The sequence below is a fragment of the Saccopteryx bilineata genome, chromosome 4 (assembly GCF_036850765.1).
Source record: "Saccopteryx bilineata isolate mSacBil1 chromosome 4, mSacBil1_pri_phased_curated, whole genome shotgun sequence".
NCBI lineage: Eukaryota > Metazoa > Chordata > Mammalia > Chiroptera > Emballonuridae > Saccopteryx > Saccopteryx bilineata.
This window is the reverse complement of record NC_089493.1, coordinates 145,785,670-145,806,317: the sequence shown is the minus strand read 5'-3', so window position 1 is coordinate 145,806,317 and position 20,648 is coordinate 145,785,670. Positions and strand designations below refer to the sequence as shown.

Sequence of the window (20,648 nt, the reverse complement as noted above, 5' to 3'; positions counted from 1 at the left end):
TTTTGACACAATCAATAAGGTGTCCTATTCTATTTCCCTTTTTTAAAAAAAATTCATTTTAAGAGAGGAGAAGGAGAGAGAGGAAGAGGAAGAGAGAGAAAGAAGGGTCACATTTCTCTATATGTGCCTTGACCAGGCAAGCCCAGGGTTTCAAACCAGCAACCTCAGCCTTCCAGGTCAATGCTTTATCCACTGCGCCACCACAGGTCAGGCTGAGGTGTCCCATTCTAAAAACAACACTAATATGTGTCCTATTATATATGTTGTCACTTGCTAAATGGCATGGGACCATAAATGTGCAGGATATCTGTTCCATAAAACTATAGAGTTCTAAAAACAAATTGATCCTAAATGATTTTAAATATAAGAAATAAAGCATTTTTTAAAGCAGGTAGAAACAAAATCAACTGGATTTTGGGACATAGTAGTTAAAAGGGAGTTTAAGTGGCCTCAATTAAAAAAATGTTTTCCTTTTTCTGATTTTATTAAAATCTATACATATAGTTTTAAATTAGAACTCTCAGAAAGCTTAGCATTCTTAAGGCTATGGGTCAGAATTTTCAGTAGAAATACAGTGGTATGTTATAAGAATGTGGTTATTAATAGGAATGATATAAAGTTTTGAGAGTGGCATGGGGATAAAGTATCACCAAGTCTCCCTGCCCCAAACACGGAGGTGACATGTGGACTGCCATGGAGGCAGCTGAGGCAGAAGGACATAGGTGCACTCTTCACAACGACCACAAGGGAGCTTCTGGAGCCCTGGCTGGAAGCTGACACCTGGCTGAGGGGGTTTCTCGGCCTTTGTCAGGAGGGGCTATGACAAGGAACTGGATAAAGGGGGAGGAGAGAACAGTCAAGTGCATCATCAGAAATAAAACACATCTCATAAAGTTAATGGCAGTGAATCAAAGGTAGAAAGTGTTTGTTAAACTGAAAGCTGCAACACTCTAGACTCAACAAGGTGCTTGTTGGTTATAAGAGAGTCCGTTCTGGGTTCAGCTGTGAGAGAAAAACCAAACCAAAGCAAAAGGTGTCTGAAATAAGAGAGTGTATCCTTGAGAGTATATAAAAGTCAACATGTAATTTGGTATTTCATAGTACTCTTTCACCCTCCAGGCAGAGAACATCCCCACGAGCCTCCCCTCCTAGGATATACATATTAGCTCGAACATTATTGGTTGGAATGTGGTCCACAGCCATGTGATGTCTGGATGCCTGTCCCCTCTCCCATGAAGCGCAGCACTGAACATGTTGCAGGAGCCCTTGGCAGCAGGCTGAAACATGTAAACCACAAGATAAAGCCTCAGCTGGCTAGAAGGGAGAAAACAGTGATGACACAGTCACTGGGAACTGATGAAATGAGAGTCTTGTAGGTACACAGAAAGCCAAAACATCACACAAAAACCTGCATCTGTCCCCTCGCACTTTGAATTCAAGCAAGTGAGGATGCTTTTTCTTATACAAATGGCCACTGTGAGGAGGCATCATGGTCTCTTGTCTGCATTCACCCCTCCCCACAGTATACAAAAAAAGGCTGTACTAACAATGTGCCTTGTAATTCACAACAAGAGTTAGTCACTGGATGACCCCCTTGCATATTCTGATGCTTCAAAGCTTCTGAAGGTTTCTGTTTAAACGGCTGTTTAGATAGGCTCTTAATGCCATAAGAGGAAGAAAAAAAATGGCATTACAGAACAAATAACCTTCATGGTGAAAAAAAAAACATGAATGTAAGCTTAAAATTACATAAAATCTTACTCATTGAGATTGAAAGCAAAATGTTGCAGCAAATATGTGTATTAGCAGCCAAAAATAATTACTAATTTGCTGTGTGGCTAAGTAGTGATGGGTAATTTGGAAAAAATCCATTTTGACATAAAAATTGTTTCTAGAACATTCCAAATTAAGTACTTGGATGGGTACACAAGTGAACAAGACACAGGCCTCACTCGTAAGAAGAATAAAGACTGGCAGAGAGGTTTCAGGGATTTAGAATTTACTCTGCAGACAGAGCATAAGAGGGAAATGGCTAAAACACAAGTTTCCTTCAACACAATATGGCAACATTAAAGCAGAATAGATGTCAAATGGCATTTAATAATACCTAACAGCCAACATTTTCTTAATACATTAGTGATTTCCATAGAAGAGTTATTACGACTAGATAGGAACCACTTCCCTCTCTTCAAACTTTTGGACTTTCTCCAAGGCATTTATTATAACAACTTCTACTTATATTTGCAACCAAATTTGTGATTTGTTTTCATCATCTAAGATTGTTTGCACAGATTACACTGTTACATGAGTCCTCTTTGCTTAAGCAGCCTAAGAGTATATGTTTTAGTTAAAAATAACACCAGTTAAAATGCATCCTTACAATAACCAGGAGCAACTATAAACCACTAAAACAATATCTAAAATATTGCAAGTTTTACCCATTGTTTAGAAGAGAGAGGTTTAAGAAGATGTGGGTAATGACATCAGAGAAATGGCGCTATGAGGGGTACTCCTAATATCTCCCCTTAAAATTTCCACAAATTCAACAACTAAAGACAGAGAAAAAAATCTCAGGAGTACTTGAAATATACACACACCAGACAAAGGTATGATTGGGTGAAAAGGTGGCTGAATATATAATCCACTCTGAAGGAAATAAGATGGAGAACGGGGTATTCTGCTTTCCTCACTGATCTGAGGAGGGGGCGCTTTTATCTGGAATCGAGCAAAGCAGAGGGTCTGAGGCAGAGGGAAGGAGCAGGGCTGGGGTGGATGATCAAGCAGAAGAAAGAACACACTAGCTCAGCTTGAGATTGCAGATGTGGGACGAGCACGGGTGGCAGGCTCCGACAAAGGTTACCGGGTGCCCATGGGAGCCAGAGCCAGCACTGGTGCCAGCAGCTTTGTGCGCTCCCAGCTCTGCATCATGGGCAGTGTGCAAGTGGCTCCACCAGGCACCACTGGCGTGGGCGCGCATGCATGCAGGCTGGAGGGCTTAGCCCGAGATTATCAATGACAACATCTGCGTGGGCTGTTGCCAGTGTGCTCCCAGCTCCACGACCATCAGCATGGGACATGAGCAAAGACTGGGATCCCTGGGCCTGGAACTGTCTGGGCAGGGCCCTGTGTGGGCTTGTATTCCCAGCTCTGACTGAGATCACAGGCTCCATGCACCTAAGTGGGTGGATACAGAACTCTGTGTGCACTGCTGAAGTTGTGGGGCTGGGTGCACAAGTGGCTTGATGCGGGCTACCAAACAGTGCACAAAGGAGAACCCTGTGGATATTAGACCCGTGGAGCACTGAGGTGTACTAGACATGCCTGGGGGCCCGTAGAAACTTGATCTGCAATCGGCTCCCAGCAACATGCTGAGATGTGCTAGACCTGTCAGGTGGACCTTAGAAAGGTGCTATATCTGAAATCAGCTCCCAGACAAGCCTACTCTCACTGGCAGCTCTGGTTGGCACAGCCTTACCCAGAACTGTGCTTTGAGTGGTACTGGAGGAAGGACCTGGCTGTGCTTAGATCCTCTTGCTCGGCAAGCAGTGGCTAGGGCGAACCTCACAGCTAAGTTCCCAGGCTGCTAGCTCAGGAGGGAGAGATGTGGGGAGAGGTACTGGGAAAACTGAGTCTTCCATTGTCAGAGCCTCCAAGCCCTAACAAGCTCTGCCTACCAACAGGACTGAGGGCCATCCTATGTCACCGACACAGAGACACAACAGCAAACCTCTGCCCAAGAGTCCCACGGGGCAAAATCTGTAGTACAGCACCACCTGCTAAAAAAAAGGAAGAAACTACCTCTCAAAACCAGGGAAAAATTACATTTTTATAACTTTTTTCTATTAAAAAAAATTTTTTTTTCCATTTTGGTTATCTTCTTTCCTCTTTATTCTTTCTTCTCCTTTTGAACTTCGTTATCCATAGTTGTTACATTTTTCATTCTTGTTTTTTATGAGGGTTTCATTTTAAAAACCTTGATTTTTTTATTTTCTCTTTTTTTTTCTTTTTCTTCATTCAGTCGTCATTTATCAACAAATTATGTATATAAAATCTTAAATTCATATTTTTCTTTGTGGCATTTTATGTGTTCTTTACTTCATTTTTCATCTCTTTTGTTATCTTTCCTCAGTCCCTGATCTTTGTTCTCTGTAGTTTGTTCCACTTACCACTATAGAATTTTCATTTTTTCACTGTATCTTTTCAATTTTTATTTTATTTTTAAATTATATCTTATTAGTGTTATTAACAATCCCACTCTCAAATGCCATTAAAGAAAAAGACATCAAATATCATTGATACAAAAAACAGAGATGTAGCTCAGATAGATGATGAAAAATTTCTAGGAAAAAATATCAATTGCTTATAAACCTTGGAGTTAAATGACAGAAAATTAAAAATTGAAGTTCTAAAAATACTCAGTGAAATACAAGAAAGCAAGAAAAGGAAATTTAGAGAGCTCAAAAAACAACTTAATGAATAAAAGGAATACTTCACCAAGGAAATTGAAACTATAAAAAGGAACCAAACAGAGATGAAAAACTCAATACATAAAATGAAAAATGAGGTGACAAGCTTAGCTTATAGAACAGGCCAGAGAGAAGAGAGAATTAGTGACATAGAAGACAGACAACTAAAGATACTACAGAGAAAATAGGAGAGACTCACAAATTTAAAAATAATGAGAAAGCGCTACAGAAATTGACTGACTCCATCAGAAAGAGCAACATAAGAATAATGGGTATATCAGAAGGAGAAGAGAGAGAAAATGGAATAGACAATATATTGCAACAAATAATCAATGAGAACTTTCCAAGCCTGTGGAAGGAATTAGAGCCTCGAATTCAAGAAGCAAACAGAACACTGAGTTACCTTAACCTAAACAGACCTACTCCAAGACACATCATAATAAAATTATCACAAACCAATGACAAAGAAAAATTCCTCAAGGCAGTCAGGGAAAAGAAGAATACAACATATAAAGGAAGACCATTTAGACTATCATCAGATTTCTCAGCACAAACTCTACAAGCCAGAAGAGAGTGGACCCCAATATTTAAAGTACTGAAACAGAGAAACTTCCAGGCAAGAATACTATATCCATAAAAGCTATCCTTCAAATACAAAGGAAAAATAAAAACACTCACAGATATAGAAAAGATGAGGGAATTTATTACCAGAAAACCCCTACTTCAGGAAATACTAAAGGTTGTTACCCAACCAGATAGATACACAGAACAAAACAAAACAAAATCACAAGTAAAATTCCAACAAGATCACAATAAAAACAAGATTAATCTGTGACAACAAAAACAAAACAGGGGAGAGGACAAAGATTAACAGTAGCAAAGGAGGATAGAGTGCAGAAGTATTCATGAGATACATCAGGGGTCCCCAAACTTTTTCTCCAGGGGGCCAGTTTACTGTCCCTCAGACCGTTGGAGGGCCGGACTATAATAAAAAACTATGAACAAATCCCTATGCACACTGCACATATCTTATTTTAAAGTAAAAAAACAAAACGGGAACAAATACAATATTTAAAATAAAGAACAAGTAAATTTAAATCAACAAACTGACCAGTATTTCAATGGAAACTATGCTCCTCTCACTGACCACCAATGAAAGAGGTACCCCTTCCGGAAGTGCAATGGGGGCCGGATAAATGGCCTCAGTGGCTGCATGCGGCCCGCGGGCCGTAGTTTGGGGACCCCTGAGATACATACTACAATAAATATGGTATATATCCTTTTTATTACCTAATGGTAACCACCCCTGAAAAAAACACTACAAAAACACATGGCTTGCCTGACCAGGCGGTGGCGCAGTGGATAGAGTATAGGACTGGGATGCGGAGGACCCAAGTTCGAGACCCTGAGGTCACCAGATTGAGTGCAGTCTCATCTAGTTTGAGCAAAAGCTCACCAGCTTGGACCCAAGGTCACTGGCTCAAGCAAGGGGTTACTTGGTCTGCTGTAGCCCCATGGTCAAGGCACATATGAGAAAGCAATCAATGAACATCTAAGGTGTCGCAATGGAAAACTAATGATTGATGCTTCTCATCTCTATCCATTCTGTCTGTCCCCATCTATCCTCTCTCTGACTCTCTGTCTCTGTAAAAAAAAAAGAAAAAAAAACAGCTTAAAAAAAGAAGAAACAGAGGAAAGAAGTATGGAAAACAAACAAAAACAAATGAAATAAAAACAACAGACAATAACCAAACAAGATACGGAGCTCTCAGAAAGCAATATATAAATGGTAACAGGAAACCCTCAAGTGTCAATAATTACACTAAATGTAAATGGACTGAACTTACCAATAAAAAGGCACAGAGTAGCAGAGTGGATCAAAAAAGAAAATCCAACTGAATGCTCCCTTCAAGAAACACATCTAAGCTAGAAGGATAAGAACAAATTCAAAGTGAAAGGCTGAAAAACGATTCTCCAAACAAATAATATCCAAAGAAAATCAGGTATAGCCATACTCATATCTAACAATGCTGACTACAAGACAGCAAAGGTAATTAGAGACAAAAATGGTCATTTCATAATGATAAAGGGGACATTGATTCAAGAAGACATAAAACTTCTTAATATATATGCAACAAACCAAAGGATACCAAAGTATATAAGGCATCTACTAACTGATCTAAATAAAAACCGATAAAAATACAATCATACTTGGAGACATCAATATACTGCTGACGGCACTAGATCGCTCATCCAAACAGAAAATCAATAAAGAAATATTGGCCTTAAATGAAACACTAGAACAATTGGATATGATAGACATTTACAGGACATTTCATCCCAAAATGCCAGAGTACACATTTTTCTCCAGTGTACATGGACATTCTCAAGAATAGACCATGTGTTGGGCCACAAAACTACCATCAACAAATTCAGAAAGATTAAAATTATACCAGCCATATTCTCTGACCACAAAGCTATGAAACTAGAATTCAACTGCTTAGAGAAGTAAACATACCCACAAAAATGTGGAAATTAAACAACATACTTCTAAAAAATGAGTGTGTCATAGAAGCAATAAAAGCAGAGATCAAATGATACATACAGACAAACAAAAATGACAATACGACATATCAGAATCTCAGGGATGCAGCAAAAGCAGTGATAAGAAGGAAGTTGATATCACCACAGGCTTATACAGACAAACAAGAGAGAGCCCAAGTAAACAACTTAACATCACATCTTAAGTAACTAGAAAAAGAAGAATAAAGGCAACCCAACCCAGCAGAAGAAAGGAAATAATAAAAATCAGAGCAGAAATAAATGAATAGAGAACAGAAAAACTATAGAAAAAATCAATAAAACAAGGAGCTGATTCTTTGAAAAGAACAACAAAATTGACAAACACTTGGCAAGACTCACTAAGGAAAAGAGAGAAAAAACTCATATTAACAAAATCCAATATGAAAGAGGAGAAATCACCACAGATATAATAGACATACAAAGAATTATCGTAGAATACTATGAAAAATTATATGCCACCAAATTTAACAATCTAGATCGGGGTCGGGAACTTATGGCTCGTGAGCCAGATGTGGTTCTTTTGATGACTGCATCTGGCTCGCAGACAAATCTTCACTTAAAAAAATGTTAAAAATATAAAACATTCTCATGTATTACAATCCATTCATTTCCTACCACTCATGTTCATGGTCGCAGGTGGCTGGAGCGAATCACAGCTGTCCTCCTGGACAACACCAAATTTTTATTGGATAATGCATAATGTACACGGGTCGTTGTATGGCTCTCACGGAATTACATTTTAAAATACGTAGCGTTCATGGCTCTGTCAGCCAAAAAGGTTCCCGACCTCTGATCTAGATGAAATGGATAAATTCCTAGAACAATACAATCTTCCTAGACTGAGTCATGAAGAGGTAGAAAGTCTAAACAGACCCATAAGCAAGGAGGAAATAGAAACAAACTATCAAAAATCTCCCCCAAAATAAAAGTCCAGGGCCAGATGGCTATACTAGTGAATTCTATCAAGCATTCAAAGAAGATTGGCTCCTATTCTACTCAAAGTCTTCTAAAAAACTGGAGAAGAGGCCCTGGCCGATTGGCTCAGTGGTAGAGCATCGGCCTGGCGTGCAGGAGTCCCGGGTTCGATTCCCGGCCAGGGCACACAGGAGAAGCACCCATCTGCTTCTCCCTCCTCCCCCTCTCCTTCCTCTCTGTCTCTCTCTTCCCCTCCCGCAGCCGAGGCTCCTTTGGAGCAAAAAGATGGCCCAGGCGCTGGGGATGGCTCCTTGGCCTCTGCCCCAGGTGCTAGAGTGGCTCTGGTTGCGACAGAGCGACTCCCCGGATGGGCAGAGCATCGCCCCCTTGGTGGGCGTGCTGGGTGGAACCCGGTCGGGCGCATGTGGGAGTCTGTCTGACTGCCTCCCCATTTCCAGCTTCAGAAAATTAAAAAAAAAAAAAAGTAAAAAAAAAAAAAAACTGGAGAAGAAGCAATACTTCCAAACACATTCTATGAGGCCAATATAACCTGAAACCTGGCAAGGACAACACAGAAAAAGAAAACCACAGACCAATATCTCTAATGAATACAGATGCTAAAATCCTAAACAAAATACTAGCAAATCAAATACAACACATTAAAAAATATAATTCATCATATTCATCCCAGAATCACAAGGATGGTTCAACATATGTAAAACAATTAACGTAATACACCATATCAAAAAAACATGAGCAAAAATCACATGATTCTATCAATACAGATAGAATGCAGAAAAAGCATTCAATAAAATACATCATTTTATGTTTAACACACTCAATAAAATGGGTATAAAAGGAAAATATCTCAACATAATAAAGGCCATTTATGACAAACCATCAGCTAACATCATATTAAATGGCAAAAACTGAAAACTCTTCCTCTAAAATCAGAAACAAGACACACTTTCCACTCTTATTCAACATAGAGCTGGAAAGTTCTAGCCAGAGCAATCAGACAAGAGAAAGAAATAAAAGGAATTCATATTAGGAAAGAAGAAGTAAAAATCATCTTCACTTTTTGCAGATGATTTGATCTGCAAATCATAGAAAACACCAAAGTCTCCACAAAAAGACTATTAGAAACAATAAATCAATACAGTAAGTTTGCAGGATACAAAATTAATATACAGAAGTCTATTGCCTTCTTATATGCCAACAATGAAACTTCAGAAAATTAACTCAAAAAAATAATCCCTTCCACAGTTGCAACAAAAAAATAAAATACCTAGGAATAAACATAACAAAGAATGTAAAGGACCTATACAATGAAAACTAAAAAACATTGTTAAGGGAAATTGAAAAAGATACAATGAAATGGAAAAATATTCCTTGTTCTTAGGAAGAATAAACATAGATAAAATGACCATATTACTCTAAGTGATATACAAATTTAATGCAATTTCCATTAAAATTCCAACATCATTTTTTAAAGAAATAGAACAAAAAAATCATCAGGTTTATATGGAACTATAAAAAAACCCGAATAGCCAAAATAATCCTAAGAAAAAGAACAAAGCTGGGGGCATTACAATACCTGACTTCAAATTATATTATAGAGCCACGATAATCAAACAGCATGATATTGGCAGAGAAATAGACACTCAGATGAACAGAACAGAATAGAGAGCCTAGAAATAAAACCACATATATATGGTCAAATCATCTTTGATAAAGGAGCCAAAAACACAGTGGAGAAAAGAAAGCCTCTTCAATAAATGATGCTGGGAAAGCTGGAGAGCCACGTGCAAAAGAATGAAACTCGACTACAGTTTATCCCTTTGTACTAAAATTAATTCAAAATGGATCAAAGACCTAACTATAAGATATAAAAGAATAAATTACATAGAAGAAAACATAGGTACTAAATTCATGGACCTTGGACATAAAGAACATTTTATGAACTTGACTCCAAAGGCAAGGGAAGTAAAGGCAAGGATAAATGAATGAGACTACATCAGACTAAGAAGCTTCTGCACAGCAAAACAAACAGCCAACTAAATGGGAGATGATATTTTCAAACAACAGCTCAGATAAGGGCCTAATATCCAAAATATACAAAGAACTCACAAAACTCAACGAACAAGCAAACAAGCCAATAAAAAAATGGGAAGAGGACATGAACAGACACTTCTCCCAAGAAGAAATACAAATGGCAAACAGATATATGAAAAGATGTTCATCTTCACTAACTATTAGAGAAATGCAAATCAAAACTATAATGAGATAGCATCTTACACCTGTTAGATTAGCTATTATCAACAAGACAGGTAATAACAAGTGTTGAAGAGGCTGTGGAGAAAAAGGAACCTTCATTCACTGTTGGTGAGAATGAATAGTACAACAATTATGGAAGAAAGTATGATGCTTCCTCAAAAAATTAAAAATAGAACTACCATATGACCTAGCAATCCCTCTACTGGGGATATACCCCCAAAACTCAAAAACACTGATACATAAAGACACATGCAGCCCCATGTTCATGGCAGTATTTTTCACAGTGGCCAAGACATGGAAACAACCAAAAAGCCCTTCATTAGAGGATTGGATAAAGAAGATGTGGTACATATACACTATGGAATACTACTCAGCCATAAGAAATGATGACATAGGATGATTTACAATAACATGGATGGACCTTGATAACATTATACTGAGCGAAATTAGTAAATCAGAAAAACTAAGAACTGTATGATTCAATACACAGGTGGGACATAAAATTGAGACTCATGGACATGGATAAGAGTGTAGTGGGTATGAGAGGGAGGGAAGGGGCATAAAGAAAACCAAATAAAAGGTGATGGAGGACAATTTGACTTTGGATGATGGGTATACAACATAATCCAATGGCAAAATGATCTGGAGATGTTTTCTCTGAATCTATATACTCTAATTGATCAGTGTTACCCCATTAAAATTAACTGTCTAAATTTAAAAAAGGAAGTAGAAAAACATGTTTTGAATAGAAGAGAAACCTATATTAACTGATTATCTAATAACATATTCACTGTCATCAGAGCTTAGTCTCAGAGTTTGCCCTTCCCTGTCTTCTTCTTTATTAACTTCATTTATTCAATTAAATATTTTATATGAGAAAATTTACATGTATGAAGTCCCCTTTGATATCTAATTGTTTATAGTTCTACAGAATGTTTGCCATAATTTCAAATTCTCTAATTATATATTTTAAAATTCTAAATTTGAACTGTTGGAATTAAAAATGAGAAATATTTCTTCTGTGCTTATATGAATCATGTATAACTAGTAAAATAATACTTCATAAATAATAATTATTATTTTATATAGCTTATCTATAAATGTGATAATACTTATGAAATAAAGCAGGCTTCATTTACTTCTCAAATATATTCCAATATTAAGGGTTAATTTAAACAATACAATCTTATAAAAATGCAAAATCTGTACAATTGTTGAGATCATAAGACAATTAGTTCAATAAAATAAAAATTAAAAAAAAAAGATGTGGGTTCCTTAGTCTTAGTGTCCAGAGGGAGAGAAAATCAGGGAAATGAGGCCAACTGTGAAACAGATCAAGAACAGTCAGCCCTCCCACTGGTCACACTGACGCAGAACAAGCCATGTATACTTCATTACACTGTTGGGCCACACTCGACTCAGAGGAAGATCTAGTGCAGGGGTCGGGAACCTTTTTGGCTGAGAGAGCCATGAACGGCACATATTTTAAAATATAATTCCGTGAGAACCATACAAGGACCCATGTACATTATGCATTATCCAATAAAAATTTGGTGTTGTCCCGGAGGACAGCTGTGATTGGCTCCAGCCACCTGCAACCATGAACATGAGCGGTAGGACATGAATGGATTGTAATAAATGAGAATGTTTTATATTTTTAATGTTATTATTATTTTTTATTAAAGATTTGTCTATGAGCCAGATGCAGCCATCAAAAGAGCCACATCTGGCTCGCAAGCCATAGGTTCCCGACCCTGATCTAGTGTGTTCATTATCCCTGTGTCTGCCACCCCCCCGCCACCCGTATGCCAGTGACTCCTCACTCCAGATCCAGTTCGCTGTCCTACCAGGACCTCTTCCCTCACATATTCAAACAAACTGAGAACTCCCTGTGGAAGCCTGCTCCTACTCCTCTTCCCAGTCCTCATGAATATCACCCAACTGTGCCAGTTAGAAAACTGGGAGTCATTCCGCATGCATCCTCCTATGCTGAAATTGCCCGCAAGACATGCCAATTCTGCCTGATGCTCAAACCCAGGCCCTTCCTTACAGCGACTGCCCCTGAACTCGAAAGGCACCAACCATATAGCATTCAGATTAGATCAAATAATCCATGTAGATGGTGGCGTACTTTCACAGCAAACATTCAAATGTCAGCCTTCATGAAAAGTACTTTTGGTGGCAGCATAGCATAGTAATTAAGATTATTTGCAATCAGTTGGCCTGTGTTAAAATCTTGGTTTCTCATCTGAGCGATGTCAGGCAAATTACCTTGGTGCCCTAGATCTCACTTTTCTCAAGTAAGCATTCCTGATAAATAATAGGATATGCCACATTGCAGTGAGAATTATATGAAATTGAACAGTTAAAGATTATGTCAGTGCCTGGCATTTATGAGCTCAATAAATGTTGACCATTATTATTGTGCTGGACTTCTACATCTTCTTGGAGTTTTATTTCTTCTAGCCTGCATTCCATACAATCACGGAAATTATTTTTATAAAATGCTAATCTAATCAGGTGTTTATTCCCTTGTCTATGATAATGTAATGACACTTCTCCACTGACAAAATGAACTCCCAGTATTATACATAAGCACCTCTCTGGATGAACGCTGCCTGCCTTTCCACGTCTCATGCAGCTCAGCTTCCTGCTCACTCTGCACTAATCTGCTTGTTACCTAAGAGCCCATGCTCCTTACTGCTTCCAAAGCCTTTGCACATGTTGCTTCTTCTACTTGGAAAGTCCTTCCAACATCAACCCCCTTCTTTGGATATCTTATAACCTGATGACCAGGTATGCTCCTTTCTTGATCCACACAAGTCTAAGTTCCGAGGAAAGACCATTCCTGTCCTGGTATGCTGTCCTCTGTTGTGATGGCACATGTGTGGACAGACTGACTCTACCTTTTAAAGCTGAGTCTATTGAAGCTAACACATCAGCTTAACTTCTGAGTGAATGAGCCCAAACCTGTGACCTGAGTGGATTCTGGAATGTGTACAGAGGTCTCAGCTAGTCACAGAGTTTCCATTACTCCTTCCTCTGGGCAAGGAGCCTTAGATGTTACCCATCTCATTAGCTCACCCTGGCCCCAGGGTTGCCGATGTCTGGTCTTCCCCTGAGCACCCACACTCTGCTTTCCTCGCACTGAGGCCCATCTCTGAGGCATAAGAGGGAGGTCTAGAGGTGACAGATGCACAGATCTGTAAACTGACAAGCTGGACTCATCTGATTTTTCTTTGGTCTCTCGGCTCCTTCAGTGTCAGGCTGGCCCTTTGAACAGAACAACACATAGGCATACTTCTGTTGAAACTAGTGCTGTGCATATCTGGGTTTTCTGCCCGCTCAACTCTCCCCATCCCTCCTGCAAGCTCCATGGCAGCAAGCACTGGGCCTTGTTCATCTCTGCATCTCTGTCCCCTCAAACAGTGGCAGGCCCATACATGGGACTTCATGCGATGTTTGCTGCTAAAATGAATGAAAATATAAAATCTACTTTACAAAGCCCAAGAATCAGCATAAATAATAAAGACCTACAGAGGTGAATGCCAACCAGAGACTAGTGATGATTAGATGAGTAGTGCTCCCAGTGGTAGAGATCTGGGGGCTTCTATGAGCAACTGGACTACTTTACAGAGGAGGAATCTGAGGCAGCTGAGAGGCCTGTGCTTTTCCCGGCTATTCCTGGGACTAGATCCAGGGCCATCACCATCCAGGACTAGAAGTCAGCCCTCTAGATTCCTGCCTTCAGGATGGTACAATTAGTTGGCTAGACTTTTTTGTGTAAAAAATAAAAAAATTTGCCATAAAAGCACTTTGACAATGCAAATTATGATCTACTTAACATGTAACTCTCGTCTTGGGTGTGTTCCCAAGACCCAAAATGTTCTCCATGATCTCTATCTCTGTAAGACTTTGAAAAGAAAAAAGCATTCACAGTCAAATCACTGGGAAACACCTTCCCCCTGCATGTGCAGGTGGCACTATATCTGGATCTCCATCAGCCAGACTAACAGTGTTCACCTCACCCTGATTCCCTGAGACTCTGCCCCACCCACCTGGCAAAAACCACTTCCAGTGGCTTTTCTATACAAACAACCTCTTAGTTCATGTGGTAGAACTTCCTAAAATCTCTCCATCAGGCCTGCTGGCAACCTTAGGAACATATTAAGGGCTCTGATAAACTCTGTAGTAATCTGTTCAAAATTCATTTCAACTCACCTTTAATTTAAATGTGGATCTCTTCTATGGAGCACCATTGCTAGCATCATTCAATCAGTAAAACATGAGAGGAGATGTGGCCAGTAGGAGCAGAACGAAAGGTTGCTTTGATGACCCCCCACCCCATGTGCCTCTGGAGCTCATACTCAGTGGGTTCTCCCTCTAGATCACATTTAAAATAATTATGTCAGTCTTTTTAAACGACATTCTCCATACAAAGGCAATAAAATAGACTAAAATATATAGATTTTTGGGTAAGAGATCCAATTCATTCAACAAATGTTTCCACTTTTTAAAAAACTCAGCTAACATTGAAAAAACCTTGTGTTTGAAATAATATGACTTATTGTATTCAAATCCTAAATCAATAATGAAATAAATACCTAGAGTTCTTTCTATTTTCTGAAGGGATTACTACAAATAATAAATTCTTAAGGTCAATTTTTTAGTGCAGTTAATTATGAACTCTGAGCTTGTGGGTGTTAAATTCTCTGAGCCATACTTCTTTGAAAATGTAAAATAAGGCAATGTCATTTATCATACAGCTTTTTGAGTGGTTAATAAGAGGTAATATGCCTAAAACAGTACACAAACTAGCACATACTAAGTGCTCATTAAAAAAGTAATAGTAGTAAGTTGTCATTAGTCCATTGGGTAAATGAACTCCAATTTGTGAAACTACTGCCCTACCAAAGGTCATACAGTTCAAAGGCAGTATAAACAGTGGATAAAAGCAGGGCTTCAGGAGACACACAGACCTGAATATATATCCAGGCCTTGTTGTTTCCAGGCATATATGGTTTTGAACAGCTCTTTAACTTCTCTGCACCTAGCTTTTCTTATATGTAACATAAAGTACCTACCCTCAGAGAGTTGTCATGAGGATTAAAATTATATGCATCATGTATAAAACTTAAATACATTTTAGTTTAAAAATCAATTTCAGCTTTGGGTCAAGATGGAGGAGTGGGTAAATGTGGTACTGGTACCCACCCGTGACCGCATCACAATGGAAGTAAACTAAAGAACAACCATAACTGAGAACAACCTGAAATCTAGCTAAACAGAAATCCAGGAACTAAGGATATACAGAAGGAACCACATCTAGACTGGTAGGAGGAAGGGAGACATGGAATAAGCTGGTCCCATACAATGTGTGGCAGTTAAAAACTGGGAGGAATATCTTAACCATAAAGGTTTCCCCTGAGGAGTGAGGGTCCCAGCTCCATACGAGGGCCCCAGCCTAGGGTTCCAGGAAAAGAAGTCCCCACAATATCTGACTATGAAAATCAGTGGGATTCAGGCTTAACGAGACAAAAGGCTGCTGAAGTCCCAGGCATCTCCTCTTAAGGGTCCAAACTTACTTAGACTCACTTATTCTGAGCTCCAACACTGGGCCAGTGGCTCAAAAGGCTCCAGGGACACACAGGGAGAAACTGAATTGTCTGGCTTTAGAATGGGCGCTGGAGGGCTGCTTTCTCCCAAACAGAAGAGCTGGTAGAGGCCACTGTTCCTTTGCTGGGACTTCCCCCTGCATGTGCAGGAGGCACTATATCTGGATCTCCATCAGCCAGACTAACAGTGTTCACTTCACCCTGATTCCCTGAGTCTCTGCCCCACCTACCTGGCAAAAACCACTTCCAGTAGCTTTTCTATACAAACAACCTCTTAGTTCATGTGGTAGAACTTCCTAAAATCTCTCAAAAGTTCACAACCCCAAGCAAGCAGTATCTAGTCTCAGCATGTCCTGAAACCCTTGCTAAGTGGCCCCAGGCCTGGCTCTAGCTACAGGTGGACTTGGCTCACAGCTTGGCTACTCCTAGGTACCTCCAAGCCCAGCACGAGTAGCAGCCATCTGCAGCTTGCTCTGTAGTTCATGGCAAATGGTCCTGGGCAGGATATAAATAGTGGAAACCTTGACCTGCATCTTCTAGGAAACCCCACACCTGGGGTCAGTACACCTGGTAGCAAGATACAGACCACACCAGAGTACCACCCAACCACTACTAGGAATGACACATGTAAGGGTCAGAATTGGTAGGCAACCCAGCCCCAGTAATTAAGTAAGTTTTACTCTGCAAGATGGGCCTCTGCACAGCAGTTCCTCCACTTTAGTTGAAGCCAGTCCTCATAGCCAATAGTCTGGGGGTCAATCGCTCCCATTCATGTGCCAAAAGCAATCAAGGTTCAACTAAAATAGCTCAGTGCACATAGCCCACACAGAAGGCACACCTGGAGCACCCAGCTTGGGTTACCAGGAAGGCTGAGTCACAGAGCCCTACAGGACACCTACTACATAAGGCCAGTCTATCAAGGCTGAGAGACAGAGCATATCTACTGAATACACAGAAACAACCATAGAGAGACAGCCAAACAGAGGAGACAAAGAAGGAGTTCCCAAGTAAAAGAACAGGAGAAATCTACAGAAAAAGAACTAAATGAAATGAAGGCAAGTAAACCATCAGATACAGAATTCAAATCAATGGTTATAAGAATACTCAAGGAACTTAGTGATAACTTCAACAGCACAAAAAAGGTCATGTAACCATAAAAAGAACCAGTCCGAAATGAAGAAAACACTAGAAGAAATCTAAAACAGACTAGATGAAGCAGATAATTAATCAGTGATTTGGAAGACATGTGAGCAGAAAACACTCAATTAAAGCAGGGAAAAAATAATTTTAAAAATGAAGACAGTTTAAGGAACCTCTGGGACAATATCAAGTATAACATCTGTATCATATCAGAAAGAGAAGAGAGAGAGCAAGAAATTGAAAACCTATCTGAAGAAATGACTGAAATTGTCCCTAATTTGGTAAAAGAAAAGAACATACAAGTCCAGGAAATACAAAGCCCCAAATAAGATAAATCTACACAGACCCACACCAAGACACATCATAATTAAATGCCAGCAGAAATCTTAAAAGCAGCAAGAAAAAATGTTACCTACAAGAAGCTCCCATAGGACTGTCAGCTGATTTCTCAGCAGAAGCTTTGCAGGCCAGAAGGAGTTAGCACAAAATAATCAAAGTGATGAAAAGGAAGGATCTATGGTTGAAGTTACTCTACCCAACAATGCTAGCATTTAGAATAAAAGAACAAATAAAGAGATTCCCATACCAAAAATTAAACAAACAAAGAAAAAGTTAAAGGTGTTCATCACCACCAAAACAGAATTACAAGAAATGTTAAAGGATCTTCTTTAAGAAGAAAAAAGAAGAAAGGAGAAGAAAAAATATGAATAATAAAATGGCAATAAATGCATATATATCAATAATTAAATGAATTAAATGCTCTAATCAAAAGACATATATTGACTGAATTAATAAGAAAACAAGACCATTACATATGCTGTCTACAAGAGACTCGCTTCAGAATGAAAGACTGAAAATAAAGAGATGGAAAAAGATATTTCATGAAAATGGAAACAAAACAAAAAAAGCTGGGGTAGGGATACTCATACCAGACAAAACAGACTTTAAAACAAAGGCTCTAACAAGAGACAAAGAAGGATCCAGCAATTCCAGTTCTGGGTATTTACCATGAGAAACCCAGAACACTAAACCAAAGAACATATACACCTATATGTTCATTGTAGCATTTCTTACAATAACCAAGATATGGAAGCAACTTAAGTGCCCATCAACAGATGAATGGGTAAACAAAAAGTGATACATATATACAATGGAATAGCAGCTTACAAAATAATAAATTCTTGCCATCTGCAACAACATAGATGGACCTAAAGAGTATTGGGCTAAGTAAAAAAAGAGAATGACAAACAAATAACATATGATTTAACTTATATGTGGATCATAAAAAAAAATAAATGAACAATCAGAATAGAAACAGACTCATAGAGATAGAGGACATTTTGATGTTGGCAGAAGGTAGGAGGAGTCGAGGGAAACGGGTAAAGAGTATTGGGCTAAGTAAAAAAAAGAGAATGACAACATGATTTAACTTATATGTGGATCATAAAAAAAATAAATGAACAATCAGAATAGAAACAGACTCATAGAGATAGAGGACATTTTGATATTGGCAGAAGGTAGGAGGAGTCAAGGGAAACGGGTAGAAAGGTGCAGGGATGCAGAGGTACAATTGGAAGTAAAAGGGATGCAAAGCAGTGATTTTCAACCGTCAGTCCACAGACCAGTGTCAGTCAGCCAGAAATTTTATTCCATTTCTTCGAAAGAGTTAACTACCCTGATCCTGAAATAATTCTCCTATATTCGTGGGTCCCCAAGTGTAAAAATGTTGAAAACCACTGATGTCAAGTACAGAATAGGGAATATAGTCAATAATACAGTGACGACTATGTATGGTGCCAGATGGGTACTAGATCTATCCAGATGATCACGTGGCAAGTTATGTAAATGTCTAATCACTGGGTTGTACACCTGAAACTAATATAATATTGTATTTCAACTGCATGGACAAATAAAATAGCATTTATAAATCAATTTCACTAATTTTATGACTTTTTATTAAGATTTTCATTATTTTATTATTTATCACTCTCTTTGTAATCAATTTCATACATCTACATTGAAATTCCTAGAATAAATTATTAGACATGGAACCACTGCATCAAAAGGCATATCATACAAACAATGCATTTAAAGGCTTTTGCTCTCCTGGAAGGCTGTCCTACCAGCAGTGTATGAAAGGGTTTTGCTCCCTACAGTTTTACCAGTGCTCAGTAGCATGTTTTTTTAAAGTCTTTAAACATTTAGAAGAAAAATGTCATTATCTTTTGGTTTTATTTACTATTCTCTGATTACTCATTCTCTCTTCCCTACACCACTGTTCTAACTTCTTTGCCTTTTATGGCTATGACAGAAACAAAGCCAGGCTCTCTCTGTCCCCATACAGTGGCAGGACTGCAAGCATGGCTGGTCCCCACAAATCATAGGCAGTCCAGGGCCATGATTCCAGATAATTCTCCATACAAGTCTGTCACACGTCTGGCCCCTTTCAGCAAGAGGGCTTAAGTGTGATTCTGAAATGCCCTCTTGGGACATGGTCTCCCTCAGGTAAAACCCTGCAGCTTTTCTCAAACAAGGTCTCAGGTTTGCTCTAACATCGCTAGCATGTGGGAGGCACTTATTCCTCATTTCTGGCATCAAGGCAGACATAGTTTTTTCCTTGTATACTCTGATGATCACTTCAATGGGAATTTGGGAGTGGGTGGATTGGAACACCTGAAATCAAATACCATCTTGCCAGAGAGTCAAATGACTTTGTAATTAACATTCAATCCTGTCACTCATGAATTCCAGAAACCACCTGTGCTTAGTAACATGCTGTAAACAATGCACACACATTACCTTTGATAGCTGCTAAGTATCCTCGGAGTTCTCGCTGAAGTCTGGTACCCTCTGCCTGAAAAACACACAAACTGATGCTGAGCATCTTGTCTATATTTTGCATGTGAACATGCACAAAGCAGTCAGTCTCAGAATTGTTATTGCCAGAGGCTCATTTTTGAAAGGACAGAGATATGTGAACATAGACTAAACAAACTGCCCATCAGTCTAGATATTTACAGAAATTTTATTAAGCTTTAAAAAAAAAGGACAAGGCAAGTACAATTTTGCTAAGAATGGAAACTGTGGCCCACCATACTGGCTCTTGCATATTCAAGAGCTAGCAAGTGACTAAATTTTGACACAGGGTTATAATGGTAGGAAAGTGATCACTACTCTCCAATATGGTAGCCACTAGCTGCATGTGACTGTTCAGCACTTGCAACATGACTAGTCTGAATGGAGATGTACTGTGTCTGATTTCATAGACTTTGCACAAAAAAATATTTCATTAATATGTGTAACGCTGGTTGAGGCCAGACAACTTCTCACTGAACTCGGGCAGACAATAGAGGAACTGCGGAGCTGGAAGGCATAGGGCCATACCTGTTTATTGGAGGCTCACAAAAATAAGCGAGTGAATAACCAACAAAAGGAGAAGAGCTAATAAAAAAAGAAAATGTGCTATTTGCACTAAGGGCAAGGGAGCAAGGAAAACCGCACCTCACCGTGGCAGGAGAATGATCTGGGAGAATCACCCCGAGAAAAAGCACCCACAGCCGTATGTAGACCACACACGGGCTGCTGCCACAAGCCGACACATCAATCAGGCGAAGTGCTTGCAGCAGGTAAACCCATGAGCAAGCCTAACACA

The 20,648-nt window shown here is 39.1% G+C and overlaps 1 protein-coding gene across 6 annotated transcripts in view; it reads right to left on the bottom strand.

Moving 5' to 3' along the window:
* The window catches only part of AMPH (amphiphysin), a 328,049-nt gene that overhangs the window by 112,376 nt on the left and 195,025 nt on the right, over positions 1-20,648 (bottom strand). For all 6 annotated transcript variants that reach the window (XM_066272141.1, XM_066272140.1, XM_066272144.1 and 3 more), the window contains exon 3: positions 19,796-19,850. In XM_066272141.1, coding sequence (XP_066128238.1) covers positions 19,796-19,850 — 55 coding nt within the window. The remainder of the gene's footprint in view (positions 1-19,795; positions 19,851-20,648) is intronic.